The sequence below is a fragment of the Pipistrellus hanaki genome (assembly GCF_964339955.1).
Source record: "Pipistrellus hanaki genome assembly, chromosome: 10".
Lineage (NCBI taxonomy): Eukaryota > Metazoa > Chordata > Mammalia > Chiroptera > Vespertilionidae > Pipistrellus > Pipistrellus hanaki.
The window spans coordinates 63,792,185-63,811,265 of NC_140512.1; the positions used below are offsets into that span (position 1 = coordinate 63,792,185).

Consider the following 19,081-nt stretch of genomic DNA (forward strand, 5'->3'; position numbering starts at 1 on the left):
ATGTTGGCCATTCTGACAGGTGTGAGATGGTACCGCATTGTTGTTTTGATTTGCACCTCTCGGACAATTAGTGACTTTGAGCATGTTTTCATGTGCCTCTTGGCCTTCCTTCTGTCTTCTTTTGAAAATATTCTATTTAGATCCATTGCCCATTTTTTAATTGGATCATTCATCTTCCTTTTATTTAGTTGTATAAGCTGTCTGTAAATGTTGGAGATTATACCTTTATCAGTGGTATTATTTGCAAATATGTTCTCCCACACCGTGGGCTTTCTTGTTGTTTTGTTGATGGTTTCTTTTGCTGTAAAAAAGCTTTTTATTTTGATGTAGTCCCATTTGTTTATTTTCTCTTTAGCTTCCATTGCCCTAGGGGCAGTATCAGTGAAGAAGTACTTTTGGCATACGTCTGAGATTTTGCTGCCTGTGGATGCTTCTAGTATTTTTATGGTTTCCCATCTGATGTTTAAGTCCTGTATCTATTTTGAGTTTATTTTTGTGAATGGTGTAAGTTGGTGATCTAGTTTCATTCTTTTGCATGTGTCTGTCCAATTTTCCCAATACCATAAAATATATTTTATTGATTTTTACAGGGAGGAGGGGAGAGGGATTGAGCATTAGAAACATTTTCATGTTTCAATTAGGGATTATTTTTCTTCTGAAAATCTTTTTTAGTGTATTCATCAGCTGCCTCCTGCACAGGCTTACTTCGGATATGCCCGCAATCAAGGTACATGCTTTTGACCAGAATTGAACCTGGGACCCTTCGGTCCGAAAACCGACGCTCTATCTACTGAGCAAAACCAGTTAGGATTATATTAAATACTCTTAGTGTGTGAGTTATTTCACTCAGCCTAGTGTTTTTTATTTACATTCATGTTTTTATAGCAGTAGTTCAATTGTTTCTATTGATGAGATATATTTCAGTGTTTGAATATATCACAGTTCTTTTTTCTTCTAGTTTTCTTTTTCATATTGATTTCTAGCTTAATTCCACTGTGGGGGTGAGAACATGTTCTATATATTTCACATCTTTGAAATTTATTAAGACTTTCTTGGTGGCCCAGTCTATAAACAGTTTTTGCAAAAATCCCATATACATAAAAAATAATGTAAGTTGGTAGTAGTTGTGTATAATGGTATGTGTTGTATTAATTAAACCACATTTATTATCTTGTTCAAATCTAGCTGACTACTAATTATTTTGGCTTTTTCTGTTAGTTACCGTAATGTGTATTTTGGTCAACTTTTGCTTATTTGTTTTAAAGCCACCATATTCCTGATACAATGACTTTATTCTTATGCAGTGTGATTCTCAGTAAATGTAGTAATACTTCTTTATTGCAATACACTTTCTTACTAGAATGGCTATATCAGCTGTCTTTTAGTTTAGTATTTTTGTTTGATGGTATATCTTTTTTTTGTTCTTTTTTTCAACTTTTCTATCTGCTTTTATTTAAAGTAAGCAATGTATAGGTCCCTTTTTAAAATCAAGATTTATTAATAATAGTTTATTCTAATTAAAATATTTGGTCCATTTGTATTTAGGGTGCATGCTGATATATCTGTTCCATTTAGTTAGTGCTCTATTTTCCAACATTGTTTTTTGATTCATTTTTTAATTCAATTTCTATCTTGCTAATTTCTCTATTCTTCTATTATTCTTTGAGTGGCTATTTTAGATATTATAACATGTATTCTTTATTCATTAGAGTCTATTATAAATTAGAACTTTTATCAATTCCTGGGAAATGGCAGGAATCTTAGAATTTTTTAACACCATTTGCCCATCCAAATTTTGTAGATTTACATATTCATTTTATTTGGTGTTCTTCAGTCCACCCAATATTTTCATGTTTCAATTAGGGATTATTTTTCTTCTGAAAATCTTTTTTAGTGTATTTCCTAGTGACAAAGCCTGTTTTTGTTTGAAAACCCTTTTTTTCACTTTAATTTTGAAAGTTATTTTCATTGACTATATACTTCTAGGTTAGAAGTTATTTCCTTTTGATATTTTTAAACTATCATTTTGTTGTCACCTAGCCTACATTTTTCTATTGAAAAGCCAGCTGTTAAGTCTTATTCTTGATTCTTTGAATGAATTATGTTTTATCCTGCGGTTTTTAAAAAAAGATTTTCTAGCTCTAGCCAGTTTGGCTCAGTAGATAGAACATCAGCCTATGGACCAAAGGCTGATGTTCGATTCCTTTTAAGGGCATGTACCTTGGTTGCAGGCTTCTCCTAGGTCCTGGTTAGGGCACATGCAGGAGGCAACCAATTGATGTGTTTCTCTCACATTGATGTTTCTCTTTGTCTTTCCCTCTCTCTCCCAGTTTCTCCACAAGATCAATGGAAAAATACCCTTGGGTGAGGATTAATAAAACAAACAAAGATTTTCGATTTGTCTTGTTTTAGATAACTTTGTTATGATATCCTTATATATAATTTTCTTTGAATTTGTTTAACTTTGGGTTCATAGGACAACTTTGATATACATATTTAATGAGTCTGGGAAATGTTTCAGCTAGTATATTTTCAGATATTTATTGTGCCTCATTCTCCCTCTTCTTTCCAACTGGGGTTTAGACCATTACACCCCTATCCACATATGTTTCTTCACATTCTTCTTTATCTTTTATCCTTTTATATTTTACCTGGGTGTTTTCTCACTGCCTATCTTCCAGGTTGCTAATCCTCTTCTGTTATAGCTAATCTGTTATTACATCCAACCATTAATACCTTACTTTCAGTAATCCCAGTTTTTTCAGTTGTAGAATTTCTGACTGCCTCCTTTATTCCAAAAATTCTAATCTCTAAATTTTTTTCTTTCACACCTATTTTAGGTTGTGCTTATGATAACATTTATAGATCTGTTCTTTCTGTCTGTTTTGTTTTGTTTTGGTCAACTGGTTTTATCTCCTAGAATGCCTAGTAAATTTTTATGAAATGCTAGAAATTACGTATAAACATTTGTATAGGTCTCTTTGCCTCCAGAAAATATTTAATTTTTTTCTGCATGAGAGACTCTTGATCTACTTATGGATTATAATGGTTCAAGGCTGTGTTTTGGGATTGGTCTCTTTTCCCAATAGCCCTTCAGTGGTAGAAATCCAAGCTTGCAGCATTTATCTGACCCACTGGGGTAAATGAGTGGTCTGGATAATGGATATGAGATGGATGGCAGGTTGTGTAGATACATGAATCCTTCAGGGGGCAATTAGAGAGTTATCTGGGGGTCCAACTGAATATTCAGGCATTGATTCAGGCCTGGAAAGTTCAAAAAGCTTTAAATTCCCAGGCTAGTAAGAATAAGAATGGGATATTTCCTCATGCCTCAACCTTCATAATGTTCATTTGAGCAGGTTGATTAAACTGACTACATTTTATATGTTCCCTATCTTTACTCTTTCCTTAGGATCATGAATGCAAAAATTTGTTTCTTCAACTTTATGGAAATAATGAAATCCCTCACTAGCTTTTTAGCCTCTTAACAACTGGTTTGTAGTCATCCTCTCTTCCTTCCTACACATATCTGTGTATCTTAGATCACTTTTCTGCTATTCCTTTTTTTTTTTTTTTTTTTTCCCTCCCTAGTCTTAACTCTTAGAGTTCTTGTTTGGTAGTCCTGAATCCAATTTTTGTGCTTTTAGCCCAGCCCCATAAGGCCTACAACACAGGCCATAGCTTTCTGCTTATGCTACCCAGGAATTGGCAAATGTCTTCTTAAGGGAACAAGTGGCAAGAAATGTAGGACTCAACAAATGCTTATTTTCTACCCAGGATATTGGTTTCTCGTGTTCTTGCTGCCTTAGTTTTTCTACAGTGCCTCAAACATAGTTTGTATTTTACAGATTTTATAACCTTTGTTAGTAGAAAGGTTGATCTAATAAAACTACCCTGATAGTAATTGGAAATGGATGTCCTAGTTATAGCATTTTATCATTGTCAAAATTTACAGTTTTCCATAAATTTCCCAGCTAAAGCTGATTAAATAGAATAAAAACAACAGATAATATTGAACTACACAGTAAAAATCTGACATGAAGACAAACCAACCATTTTACACTTAGTACAGAGAAATGATACATATATCATTATGTAGGTGCTTTTTTTCCCCCTGCCAAACTGATAATTTTGTTTCTACTTTTTCATGTATGCCATCTAGTGGAGGTTTTGTAGAAATGAAATAACAAGAAAGAAAGATGAATGAAAGATCATCCAAAAATAAAGGTCATCCAAAAATAATTTTTAAAATTATAGTAACATATATAAATTTTACTATTTTAACCCATTTTTAGCCATTAACAATTTTGAGAAAATTTGGTAGATGAATAAAAATACATCTTAGTATCAGTAGTAAATTCAGCTGTGTTTTGTTAGACAATATATGCTGAACATTAGAAGATACAAGATTAAAGATCCAGTCCATTCAGGAAGAATCTGACAGTATAGATTACAACACTTAAAGGCATTTGTAACATAGTAACTTTAGAGGTAGAATAGGATATCTCTACGAATCAAAATTAGGAGAATTTAACTGAGATGAAGATGACAAATGGAAGAAACTTCCTAGAAGTATATCATTTGAACTGAGGTTTAAAGAATGAATAGAAGTTAGCCACCTACCAGTAACTATGGTAGAAAATGATATTCATGCCCTGGGCAGGGTGGTTCAGTTGCTTAAGTGTTGTCCCTTGCATAAAGAGGTTGCTGGTTCAATTCCTAGTCAAGGCACATGCCCAGGTTGCTGGCTCAATGCCAGTAGAGGGCATGCAGGAGACAGCCAATTGATGTTTCTCTAAAATAAAATAAAACATATTAAAAAAGGAAAAGAGAAAATTCCATGTGGGAGCATGTTTAGGCAGACAAAAAGCCCATTAGATTCAGGCAATTTGTAAGTTATGTAACCAGATTGTATGAAATTGGTGTAGAAAATGAGCAAAACTCATATTCATCATTGGCTAGATAATAACTTGTGTAATCTTTGCTTAAAAAAAATGAGTTTAATCCTGAAAACTATTGAACAATTCTAAGAAGAATAAACATATCCTAACTTAATAAAGAGGGAGTATGCTAATTGACCCTCACATCATCGCAAGGATGGCAGTGCCTACAGCCAATAAGGAGGGAATATGCTAATTGACTGCCACACCCTCAAATATAGCAACACCCACACCACAAGATGGCAGTACCCAGTCCCCTCAGCCCTGCCTCAGGAGTCCCCCAGTCCCTTCAGCCCCCCAGCTGCCCAGGGCCGGCCCAAGGCACAGGCAAGCCTCAGATGGTCGCTGCCCAGCTGTCCAGGGCCACCTGAGGCTCAAGTAACCAAGGCCGACTGAGGCTTGCGCTGCCGGTAGTGGTAGCAGCAGAGGTGTGATGGGGGCATCACCTTCCTCTGATCGCCGGGTCACCTCCCGCCCCTGAGGGCTCCAGGACTATGAGAAGGGGGACAGGCTGGGCTGAGGGACTACCCCTCCAGTGCATGAATTTTCATGCACCGGGACTTTAGTTATTTTATAAAGGTTATTCTGATACCAAGTTGAAGATGAATTGGAGCCAAGAGGTTCAATTAAAAGGCCATGGACTACATACTCAAAATTGAAAATAGCAAGTAAATTTGCCTGAATTTGAAGAACATTAGTTCTATTGTACCTCAAGATAGTTTTCAAAATTGATTATTTAAAATTCTGACCATGCAAGGTTTTTGTTAAAAAATTTTAAAAGTATGTAACTTAGGAAGTGAAAAGTCTTTCCCCCCTACTCTTCAGTTCTTATAGCAGGTTGTTATATATTTTTGAAGAACTTCTTCCATGTGTTACCATTTGTGTTCTGAAGCTTTTTAGTAAGCAAACTACATCTAGTAGTTTTCTTATCTAAGGGGGAATACGCATCTGTAAAAAGCCATTTATATCCATGTGAATTTATAAACAAAACTATATCCCTGCTTCTTTCTGAGATTCTTAAGAGAAACTTATATTTAGAAGAACTTAAGTTTTCAGTACAATTTCAGAACAAATTTCAAAAAATTTTGGTTATAATTTTTAGTAATTAGGTTCAATCAAATGGGACACTTAACACTTTCTTTTTTTTTTTAAATATATTTTATTGATTTTGTACAGAGAGGAAGGGAGAGAGATAGAGAGTTAGAAACATCGATGAGAGAGAGTCATCGATCAGTTGCCTCTTGCACCCCCCCCACTGGGCATATGCCTCTAACCAAGGTACATGCCCTTGACCGGAATCGAACCCGGGTCCCTTCAGTCCCCAAGCCGACGCTCTATCCATTGAGCTAAACCGGTCCTGGCAACACTTTCATGTCACCTTATTTGGACACTCTGCCAAAGAGTATCACCTCTTTGAGATTATACTTCAGCCAGCTTACTTTAATTAGGTTACCAATTTTGCCGTATGGTGGAGAGAGTTTATGAAATTTATCCTGTGTTTCATGATCAAATATACAAAAAAGGGGACATCTGTAATATTTTCAACAATGAAGATTTAAAAAAATAAAAGAATATGGTGACCTCAGTCCCACAACCACAAGGAACTAAAATTTACTAACATCCTGCCGAAACCGATTTGGCTCAGTGGTAGAGCGTTGGTCTGCAGACTGAAAGGTCCCGGGTTCGATTCTGGTCAGGGGCATGTATGTTGGTTGCGGGCACATCCCCAGGATGCTGGTCGATGTTTTTCTCTCATTGACGTTTCTAGCTCTCTATCTCTCTCCCTTCCTCTCTGTAGAAAATCAATAAAGTATATTTAAAAAAATAAAATTTACTAACATCCTGAATGAGCATGTAACGAAATTCTTTCCCAGGGGTTGGCCAATGTGATAACTGTTTTGGAATACCCTGAGCACAAACCCAGTCATGTGCCATGCTTGAAAGTTTGACCTACAGAATTCTGAATTAGTAAATGGGTGTTTTATTTTTTTATTTTTTATTTTTTTAAACATATTTTTATTGATTTTTTACAGAGAGGAAGAGAGAGGGATAGAGAGTTAGAAACATCGATGAGAGAGAATCATCAATTAGCTGCCTCTTGCACACCCCCCATTGAGGATGTGCCCACAGCCAAGGTACATGCCCTTGACCAGAATCGAACCCGGGACCTTTCAGTCCGCAGGCTGACGCTCTCTCCACTGAGCCAAACCGGTTTTGGCTAAATGGGTGTTTTAAATCAACCAAATTTATGGTCATTTGTTATGTAGCAATAGAATACAAATATACGAACATTCAATTAAAAATAAATAAATAAATAAAAATTTAAATTTATTGGCATAAATATTCCCTTATACTTTAAAATCTGGAGATTCTGTACTGATATCATTTCTCTTATTCCTGACATTGGTGATTTGTGTTACCTTTTTTTTTTATCATGATCAGTTTGGACATAAGTTTTTCAATTTTATTGATCTTTTCCTCTTAATAATAATCTGATTCAAAAGAAATAAATGTACAATATGAAATTTTAGAGAAAGGTAGAGGGAACAGCACTTGCACAGTCCCTGAAAGGGGAATAATTTAGTGTTTTCATAAAGAATAAACTGGAAGTGGCCAAAAGAGGAGTCATGGAGAACAGTTCTGAGACTTATGTAGTAATATAGATCAGAAAAATATAGATGATAGTTTGGACTGCTTATAATAGCTAACAAGATGTGAGAAGTGGTTAGATTCATAATATATTATGAGATAAATCCAATAGCACCTACTGATGACTTATGGAATGATGGAGAATAGCCACAAATAATGCTTAGTCTTAGGCCTGTGGTTAAGGGTAGTTTTGTGAAATAGTAAAGATTGGAAGGAGCAGATTTGAGCTATTGTGGGAGAAGTGAGATGGAGGAGAGGCCTCAAGAGATCTGATGTATACTTAATGAACATTTTGAGTGATTAGTTGACTCAGATGAATTTTTCTTTTGTATATTTTCTCTTTGCTTAAGTTATCCAGGAAATTCACTCTTTAATGTGTAAAAATTGTCATCTAATGAAAGCACTATATAGGAGATATTCAAGGTAAAAGAGACAATGTTTGATAACTACATATAGTTTTTAATAAAACATTAAAGTTGTAATATACTAGGAAATAGAAGAAACAGATAAATGTGTAAATCTTTTTGTGCTAAAGACATTGGAGTGCAGTGATTAGAGTTAGGTTGTACCTTATGCTAATAAACCTAATAATGAAATATTCTGTTTAAAGGTAGTGTTTATAATGTGAGTAACCAAGATGAATTTCTTTAATGAGATAAAAATAGAGAATTCTGAGCTGAAACTTGTTTGGCTCAGTGGATAGAGCATCTGCCTGCAGACTGAAGGGTCCCAGCTTCCATTCCGATCAAGGGCATGTGCCTTGGTTGTGGGCACATCCCCATTGGAGGTGTGCAGGAGGCAGCTGATCGATGTTTCTCTCTCATCAGTGTTTCTGTCTCTCTGTCTCTCTCCCTTCCTCTCTGTAAAAAAATCAATAAGATAAGGTTTTTTAAAAAAAATAGAGAATTCTGAAATTTGTTATTCTTTTTTGAACTGCTTTATATGTAAATTAGATATTTGAGGTGACTCCAGAAGATTAGGCCCAGAATTCCAGACCTGCTTTAAAACAGACCACAATATAAGCTTAGCCCAAATAGAATTGATAGAACCTGCTTGGTGTCCTTTGTAATAGGTCCAGAGGATGACTAACTTCTAGAGGTAGAGGGATTCAATCTGTAATTTTGGAAAATGGTACAGTAGAGGGAAAACACTATGCTCTCCTGAAAATAGTCTCAGAGAATTTGGCTGAACTATTAGATTGATCTCTTTCTTGATTAGAGTAAGCCTCCAAATCAGGGTAAAATTCTTTCAGTCGTAAACTGAAGTAGAATTGTAATAGAATACTTGACAAAACAGAGGAAGTTTTAAATACATTTTTATTTCAGCAAACTGCTATATAAAATACAATAAGCATTCAGTTTGAGCATTCCTCTGAGGACAGGGACATTTTTTGTGTTACTCATTACTATATTATCATAAGCACAGTGAGGCTACTCTGATATTTTTTTATATGAATTTGTAAATTAATGAAACCTCAAATTAGAAAGTGTGGTTTATTTTGTGATTTTTTTTTACTTAAACGTGTTTCTTCACTAGAGGGTGCTGTGTAAGCATGCTATACTTTTAAGTGTTCATTTTATTTTCTGAGATTGGATTTTAAATAATAGGATTTATTAAAAGCTCTTATTTTTCCTTTTGCTTTCAAAGCAATACTGATGGTATCATATATTCGTGAACTTGAGTAACTATTAATAGAAGAATTAACACAATTGCTTCTTTTCTTCCTCCTCTTTAGGAGACTTATGACTCCAATCATGTATGCTGCACGAGATGGTCACCCTCAGGTTGTTGCTCTCCTTGTTGCCCATGGAGCAGAAGTTAATACCCAGGATGAAAATGGTTATACTGTGAGAATCCATTGTACAGTGCTCCTTTTTATTTCCAAGACATTGATATCTTATAGTTATTAGTATTAGGCCACAAATACTTTTGAAGTAAAAGTTACAGAAGGGCTAGGATATAATTGTGTTTTGATGAAGAAAAGCAACAGCTGAAATATAAAAGAGGAATTATCTGTCTCTCTTGGCCTTCACCTTTGACAAAGAAGCTATCACACACAACAAAACCTGGGCTCCAGAATACACCTAGAATTCTTTTTTGATAGAACACAGTTCAGTAATTGGCAGATAAACCATTTTATTATATAACATCACTTGAGTGTGTAAAACATTTCTCTTATAAAATCACGGAGTATTGGAAGTTTGCTTTGCAATTACAACTTTGGAAATATGTTTACATTAAATTGTGAAATGAAGAAATTGCATCATTTCATTAGTTAACCATGTTTACTTTTTTTTAATTTATTGTTCTTTCCCTCTCATATACAGTACCTCTTTTTAAACAATGTTTTCCTCCCCGCCTCCCACTTGTCCAGGCTTTAACATGGGCAGCACGTCAGGGTCATAAAAATGTAGTTTTGAAGTTGCTTGAACTTGGAGCAAATAAAATGCTGCAAACCAAACATGGAAATACGCCAAGCGAGATTGCAAAAAGAAATAAACATCTAGAGGTATGCTTTTATATATTAAACTAAATTTTCTATGGCATGTTACGTTGTCATTTGCATTCTAAAGTAAATGCTGGTAACTAAAGCTCTGTGAAACTTCATGAAGAAATTTGTAGCTTTTCTTCTAAGCTTTGAAAATTTGAGGACTCTTAATTAGTTTATTGCATTATTAAATCTAGGGCAGTGGTCGGCAAACTCATTAGTCAACAGAGCCAAATATCAACAGTACAACGATTGAAATTTCTTTTGAGAGCCAAGTTTTTTAAACTTAAACTTCTTCTAACACCACTTCAAAATAGACTTGCCCAGGCCGTGGTATTTTGTGGAAGAGCCACACTCAAGGGGCCAAAGAGCTGTATGTGGCTCACGAGCCGATGTTTGTCAACCACTGATCTAGGGTATGTGACATTGAAATAGAATATTAAAGAACATCAAAGAAAAATATAAACATGAAAGATTTTGAGTTTTTAATTGTTTCTTAAAGTGAGATTTAATTTTGTATTTTGGTTAATTATGAAGCATAACCTTGACTTACTAAAAAGTTAGATTTTAAAACTAAGGAATTTCCCATATGGAGTTGGGATTTGTATACATTTAGCCCTGCTTATTACTTTCTTCCTACTTAACCATGTATTTAAAGTATTTCCTTTGTACTCGATCTGAGATACTTAACCAAATGGAATTTTTCATTTTGTTTCATTTTGTATGGGAAATATTAATGACTATATTCTTTGGTTTTTACTATTTTTAATTAGGTGTACTTTTTTCCTGGTTAATTAATTTTATTTATTTTTTAAAATATATTTTTATTGATCTCATAGAGGAAAGGAGAGGAAGAAAGAGGTAGAAACATTTATGTTGAGAGGAAACCCTTGACTGGCTGCCTCCTGCACATTGGACCAAGCCCACAACCCAGGCATGTGCCCTTGCGCAGAATTGAACCTAGGATCCTTCTGTCTGCAGGCAGATGCTCTATCCATTGAGCCAAACTGGCTAAGGCTCTGGTTATTATTTTAATTAAGAAAATATTTGCTTAATTTAAAAAAAAATTATTCTTAGGATAGTAAGTTGTGAAAGTTCGGTCCCTTTCACTTTGGAAAAAACATTCTTTCTAGATATAAAATAATCACATTTAGTTTCTTTTAAGTGTAAGTAATAGTATATAATATTGTTAACTATATTTGAATGCCTCAACTTTTTTCAGATCTTCAGCTTTCTTTCTTTGACTTTAAATCCATTGAAAGGAAAGCTTCAACAGCTAACTAAAGAAGAGACTATTTGTAAACTATTGACAACGGATTCTGATAAAGAAAAAGATAGCATATTTAGGTAAAAACCTTTTTATTGTTCACACAATACCTATAATTCAGTAAAAATTGTGCATGGTTTTATTACTTCTAGTAAATGTGATATATGATATCTTAAACATAAGCATTTTTAAATATCACTTAGAAATGTCTACTTCCTAAGTGCTTTATTCTTCAGAATTTTAGAAAAATTTTATATTTGTATATTGACAGTAATAAGGATAATGTTTTGACTTTAAAATATCCACAATAAAATTTATTCCTAAAAGTTTCTAAGATTATGTTTTTGTTAGTGCTCAGTTTGTTTGAACACTAAGTTTTTAGCAGATTTCTGATTTTATAAGTTAAAATTAAAAACACGTATTTTTTCCTGAACACCATTGGTCAGTATAGGCCACAAAATTGTTAGCTATTTACCCACATTTAAAATTATTATTAAACTCTTAATTCTTATAGTTAGTGTTTTTCATGTACAAGATCTCACAGAATATATATAACAACAGTTATTTTCATTCTTAGAAAGATTATTTACATTTTACTATCACCATTTACTATCACATGTTTACTTATATCTTTACTCAAGAATCCTTTTTTATTCCTGATATAACATAGATCTATTGTGTAAATATGCAATATATTTTACATATATTCATTTTCACTCATTCTCATTTTTTCTCTACATTATAAATACTTATTTGTTGTTTGGGCATTTATAGTATTTTTCTGAAATTGACACTACTATAAATATATATAGTTCATATACAGCATTTGGAGACCTGGAAGTATTTTTACATGGTCTTGGACTTGAACATATGACAGATTTATTAAAGGTAAGACATTGTATAAGCTACAGTAAATTACTTATGTATATTTATTGGTTAACATGACATTAAATATCTATAAACAGGCATATGAAAAAGTCCCAAATGCACTTTTCTTTGTGATTTGTACTTATATAAGCATTTTGAAAATTTGTACTTAAAAGAGTTTCAAAATTTTGTACTTACAAGCATTTTAAAAATTTATTATTCTAGAAATTTATATACATTTTCTGGCTGGAATGAACAGCTTTTATTTACTGCCTAAAGCTTCGCAGAAATCTTCCTTATACATCTAAGCTCTTCATTTGTTTTTGTAATTGCTAATCTTCCTGTATAGAATATTAGAAGAAGCATTATTTTGAACCAAATAAACCTGGGATCAGATTCTTGCTTTAATGATTATTAACTAAAATATGTTACTTAAATATCTCTTTTTTTCATGCTGCTGATAATACCTAATGTAGGGTTGTCAAAAAGATTAAATTCATATGCCATCCACTGTTAAAAGGTCCTTTCGGCATGAATTATGGGGTTTGAATAGATGATAATTTTAAGACAACTAGAGGCCCAGTGCATGGATTCATGCACTGGTGGGTTCCCTCAGCCTGGCCTGCACCCTCTCACAATCTGGGATCCCTACGGGATATCAAAGAGCCAGTTTCGGCCCAGTCCTTGCAGGCCAGGCCAAGGGACCCCACTAGTGTACCCTGACTTGATGTTTTTCTATGCTTTTCTGAGTGTATAATTAATTCCTCTCTTATTTTCAAACTAGAGGTCCAGTGCACAGATTTGTGCATCAGTCAGGTCCCTCAGCCTGGCTTGCAGGGATTGGGCTGAAACCTGCTCTCTACCATCCCCCAAGGGATCCCAGATTGAGAAAGGGTGCAGGCCAGGCCAAGGGACCCCACCGGGCCTCTAGTATGCATATAAGATCTTTGGTTAATCTCTTTCCTCACTTCTCTGAGATTCATCAGTCTGTTCCATGTTTCCATGCCTGTGGATTTTGCTCCTGTATTGAGTGTCTGCACCCTGGTGGTCAGTGCACATCATAGCTACTGGGCCAGTTAGGCTTTTATATATATAGATTAACTGATATTGAAGGATTAAAGCACTATTCATGATAGGCTGTTTGGGTAGTTCAGAATTAGACTTCCTTGTACAATCTTGAAACTTCTTATTTGAGTTATATTGAGTAAAATTAAATGTTATTGGTGGTTTAATGTGATACAAATAGAAATTTTAAATACTCATAAAACATAATTTCTATCAAATTTTATAGAGTAAATATAAATTATTTTTAATCTGGAAAATTAGCTATGTATATTTTTAAGGTAATTATAGATATTATGACATTCATTACTATCTACCTGGTGGTATAATTCTGTACCTGCATAATCCTGTCCATTCTAGAAAGTTGAAAGTTGTTTAGGTAGAATGTAACTAACTTATGTACACGTGGCTACTTCCTCTTCTACTGTTTCATTTATTTTGAAAGGTGGCATTCTTTTTTCCTTTTCTACAGGAAAGGGATATAACTTTAAGACATCTTTTGACCATGAGGAAAGATGAGTTTACAAAGGTAGTATCAATTTCAAAAACTGCAGACATAATCTTTCATATTTCTAAAATTGTAGATGGAAACTTTTTATTTTCTATTTTAAACATCCTAGGCTATAGACCATGAGTGATATTTTGCTAGGTTTTTTATTCTATATGATTATAGATAACCAAAATCTTCTGTTATGGTGTTATGTTATTTTAAGAACATTTAAAATCTTAAGAGTTTTTTTTCTTTTGATTATTTATGACATTTAACTAAAAACGCTTCATTTCTAAATATAAATTAAAATTTTAAAACAGGTTACTTAGAAATAAGAGGTGTTTTTTGTGTGAGTATGAACATGTGTCATCCAAATATTGCCTTTTGCTGGATTCTCACAATGATCAAGACCTGTTATTTCATCATCTGATATTATTAAGCAACAATTTAAAAATAATGTGGGAAATATAAGAGTAACTTTTAAAAAATTTTTAATATTTTACTGATTTTTTTTTTTTACAGAGAGGAAGGGAGAAGGATAGAGAGCTAGAAACATCAGTGAGAGAGAAACATTGATTGATCAGCTGCCTCCTGCACACCCCCACACTGGGGATGTGCCCACAACCAATGTTCATGCCCTTGACCACAATGGAACCTGGGATCCTTCAGTCCGCAGGCAGTTGCTCTATTGACTGAGCCAAACTGGTTAGGGCAAGAGTTACTTTAATAATAGGATACTTAAAAAGTAATGATATTTCTGAAATATTGGAACACATTGGCATTAACACATTGGAAACTTGAAATCTTTAGTGTCACTAAAAATCAAAATAAACACACTAATTAGCTAAATCCAGGAAAGAAAATTTAGTTAATACTAAGGGAAGAATACAAACATAAAGAAGACAGTTCTTATGTAATTACAGATATTTCAAATAATATTTTGAAGGAAAAATTGTATTACTGTGGTTTTTTAGACTATATGTTAAAATCTAGTCATTTGTTTTTAGAATCCATCACAACTGTTGTGTATTGTAAAAAAAATTTACTAAAGTTGCCGAAACCGGTTTGGCTCAGTGGTAGAGCGTCGGTCTGTGGACTGAGGAGTCCCAAGTTCGATTCTGGTCAAGGGCATGTACATTGGTTGTGGGCACGTCCCCGGTAGGGGGTGTGCAAGAGGCAGCTGGTCGATGTTTCTCATCGACGTTTCTAACTCTCTCTCCCTCTCCCTTCCTCTCTGTAAAAAATGAATAAAATATATTTCAAAAAATTTACTAAAGTTGCCGAAACCGGTTTGGCTCAGTGGTAGAGCATCGGTCTGTGGACTGAAAGGTCCCAGGTTCGATTCCGGTCAAGGGCATGTACCTTGGTTGCGGGCACATTCCCGGTAGGGGATGTGCAAGAGGCAGCTGGTCGATGTTTCTCTCTCATCGACGTTTCTAGCTCTCTATCTCTCTCCCTTCCTCTCTATAAAATATCAATAAAATATATTTTTTTAAAAATTTACTAAAGTTACTATGTATCTATCTTGATGTAAGCTTCTTCATCACAGTTACAAACAAATATTTTTCCAGTCTTATTTTTTCAATATGTATCTTTTTTTAAGATATGAATTAATCAAGTAGAAAACTATAGTAATTTTGAATATTATTAACTACACCTTGACATTATATCTATTTAGAATGGAATTACCAGTAGAGATCAACAGAAAATTCTGGCTGCTCTTAAAGAACTAGAAGTAGAAGACATAAAATTTGGAGAATTACCTGAAATAGCAAAGTTGGAAATCAGGTAAAATTAACTTACTGGTTTACATTAATATTGTTTAGAACCAACTATTCTTTTTTTTTTTTTTCACTTTAATTTTGATAATGTTTCAGTCATTTTACTTAATAGCATATTTCCCCAGATAGTTCATTTTGCAATACTGTGTTCTAAAATGGGAGATACTTTAAAATATATATTTTATTGATTTTTTAAAGAGAGGAAGGGAGAGAGAGAGAGAGCTAGAAACATCGATGAGAGAGAAACATCAACCAGCTGCCTCTTGCACACCACCTACTGGGGATGTGCCCGCAACCAATGTACATGCCCTTGACCGGAATCGAACCTGGGACCTTTCAGTCCGCAGACCAACGCCCTACCACTGAGCCAAACCGGTTTCGGCTAAAATGGGAGATACTTTATAAAGTCGATTTTGAAGTTATTTTACCAAGATGCAAAACACTGTGTCTCCTTGTTAACTCACATAAAAACATTTTTTTATTTTATATTGCATTTTGTTAAATGAACTATTTAAGAAATCTCATGCTTTTCTTAATATAGCTCTTACTCTCTTTAAATAATTTAAAGTGTCAAATTGAAAATACAAGGAAATTATATTTTCATTTAGGGCAGTGGTTCTCAACCTTTCTAATATCGTGACCATTTAATACAGTTCCTCATGTTGTGGTGACCCCCAACCATAAAATTATTTTCGTTGCTACTTCATAAATGTAATTTTGCTACTATTAATGAATCATATTGTAAATATCTGTATTTTCCGATGGTCTTAGGCTCTATAGTGACCCACAGGTTGAGAACTACTAGCAGGGTTGCCTAAAGACAATTGGAAAATACAGATATTTACATTACCATTCATAACAAGCATTGGAAAGGTTGAGTACCACTGATTTAGGGCAACAAGAAAATGTTTCCCATGTAGCTCAGCTCTATCTTCAGCTTTATTCTGTAAGAAATTGTTATTAATATATAAAGTTCATTTTCAATATTATAAATTTGTCATGCACTGATTGTTAACATTAGTAGTCTAAAATTTATTTTGAAAAGAATTTTTGATTTTATTAATGTACATGAAATTTGTGCATGGGAGGGTGGTGACCCTCAGCCCAGCCTGCACCTTCTCCAATCTGGGACACCTCAAAGGATGTCCAACTGCCTGTTTAGGCCTGATCCTTCCATGGGCAGTTGAACATCCATCTCACAGCCCAGGACTGCTGGCTCCCAACTGCTCGCCTACCTCCCTTCCTGATTGCCCCTAACCACTTCTGCCTGTCAGCCTGATCACCCCCTAACCACTCTCCTGCCAGCCTGATGGATGCCTAACTGTTCTCCTGCCATCCTGATTGCCCCTAACTGCCCTCCTCTGCAGGCCTGGTTACCCCTAACTGTCCTCTCCTATAGGCCTCATCCCCCCCCACAACTGCCCTCTCCTGCAGGCCTGGTGCCTCCCAACTGCCCTTCCCTGCTGGCCATCTTGTGGCGGCCATCTTCTGTATTGGAGTGATGGTCAATTTGCATATTACTATTTTATTAGATAGGATTATGTAGTAGTAAAAGCTTTTAACTTTTTTTTTTTTTAATATATTTTATTGATTTTTTACAGAGAGGAAAGGAGGGAGAGAGCTAGAAACATCGATGAGAGAGAAACATCGACCAGCTGCCTCTTGCACACCCCCTATCGGGGATGTGCCCGCAACCAAGGTACATGCCCTTGAACGGAATCGAACCCGGGACCTTTGAGTCCGCAGACCGACGCTCTACCACTGAGCCAAACCGGTTTCGGCAAAGCTTTTAACTTTTATTTGAAACAAATTATAGGAGCCCCTATGTACCTTTCATCCAGTCTCACCCAATGCTAATATCTTGCTTAAGAAGATATTACAATATCAAAATATCAAAACCAGAAAACTGATATTGGTACAATCCACATAGCTCATTCATATTTCACCAGTTACACCTGTACTCATTTGTATCTATGTATATAGCTCTATGCAATCTTATCACATAACTAGAGACCCGATGAAAGAAATTCGTGCAAGAGTAGACCCTCCTTTCCCCTGGCTGCTGGCACCGGCTTCCCTTTGGCATCCAGGACCCGGGTTTCCCTCAGGCCGCTGGCAGGCACTCAGGACCTTAGCTTCCCTCACAGCCCCAGCTTCATCCGGAAGGTTGTCCGGAACGATGTCTGGTCTAATTAGCATATTGCGCTTTTATTATTATAGAAGATAGAAAATAGCTTCATGCACCCACTTTCATAACCAATACACCTAACAGACCATTACCACAAGCCTCCCTCATAGTACCCCTTTATAACTATACCTCTCCCTCCCTTCTTCCCTAATCCCTAGCAACCCAATAATTTGTTATCTATTTTTATAATATTATTTCATGAGTATTATATAAATGGAACCATATAGGACATATTCTTTCTGTTGGCTTTTTTCAATCAGCCTAATTTCCTTGAGGTTCACTCAATTTATATCCTATAAAATATAATGCTTACCAATTTAGTAGTATTATCACTAGTCTGCCTAAAACTAATATTGCAACTATGATAAACACTGAACACATGAATAATAGATTTCCACATTATTTTAAAATTTAGAGGTTTTTCAGGAAAAATATAACTGATCCAAGATTTTTTTAAAAAAACTTTATTACAATGTTAAATTATTTTCCTTTCTCTCACTATACCTCTTTATAACAATAAGATACGTTTTCAAAATAATGCCTCATAATTGCTTCAAAATAACACTTAAGCACATTGTGAAGGATTTCAGTTGTGAGAAATTAAAATCAGCAAACCTTGAATTACTTTGTTCATTTTCTTCACTTATTTAATGTATTGCTTTTATGAAGGAATATCCTAAGTTTTACATGCTAACTTGCAAATTAAATGTTTTAATATAATTTATTTGTGTGATGGCAGAATTGCCTGTACAAATTTATTTTGTGGATTTAATACACTTAAATAATGTGCAGAATACTGAATGGTTTACTTATTAAAACTGCTGAATTTAAAAAAAATAAAAGTGGAAGACATATATTTTAGGAATTTGACCTTGTTATTAAATCACAGACTTTGTTTATACGCTGTTAAGGAAAAGGTTTTACTTCCCATTTATTCAAAGTCATTCTTTAAAGAAGAAATTAGTCATTAAGTCATAAGAAAACTAACAGCAAGAAAAGTTGAACTGATTGATTATAATCTTCTGATAATGTGATTTTAACAATTTAGCTACTGATTTATTTTAAGATACTTTCTTCTGTGTTTGTAAATTTTCTAAAATAGTATCTCCTAACATATGCACAGTACACTTAGCCTTAGTATGTTTTCAGATTTATAGAATGTATTTTACAAATATTAATAACTATTATATTACTACTTTGAGATATTTTGAACAGCAATAGTTGTTTTCAGTCATGTCTTGACATTTTCAACCATTTCTGCCTAGACCTTTTCTCTGAGCCTATCCAACATCTACTTAAATTTATCAAAGGCATCTCAAAAATATTTTCATTAAGAAAACTGGTTCTTC

The 19,081-nt window shown here is 34.3% G+C and overlaps 1 protein-coding gene across 1 annotated transcript in view; it reads left to right on the forward strand.

Annotated features, from left to right (window-relative positions):
* The window catches only part of ASZ1 (ankyrin repeat, SAM and basic leucine zipper domain containing 1), a gene marked incomplete at both ends in the record, with an annotated part of 51,666 nt that overhangs the window by 23,503 nt on the left and 9,082 nt on the right, over nucleotides 1-19,081 (forward strand). Inside the window, 6 exons of the mRNA XM_084896974.1 lie at nucleotides 9,325-9,436; nucleotides 9,964-10,098; nucleotides 11,300-11,424; nucleotides 12,157-12,232; nucleotides 13,746-13,802; nucleotides 15,442-15,551. Coding sequence (XP_084753100.1) covers nucleotides 9,325-9,436; nucleotides 9,964-10,098; nucleotides 11,300-11,424; nucleotides 12,157-12,232; nucleotides 13,746-13,802; nucleotides 15,442-15,551 — 615 coding nt within the window. The remainder of the gene's footprint in view (nucleotides 1-9,324; nucleotides 9,437-9,963; nucleotides 10,099-11,299; nucleotides 11,425-12,156; nucleotides 12,233-13,745; nucleotides 13,803-15,441; nucleotides 15,552-19,081) is intronic.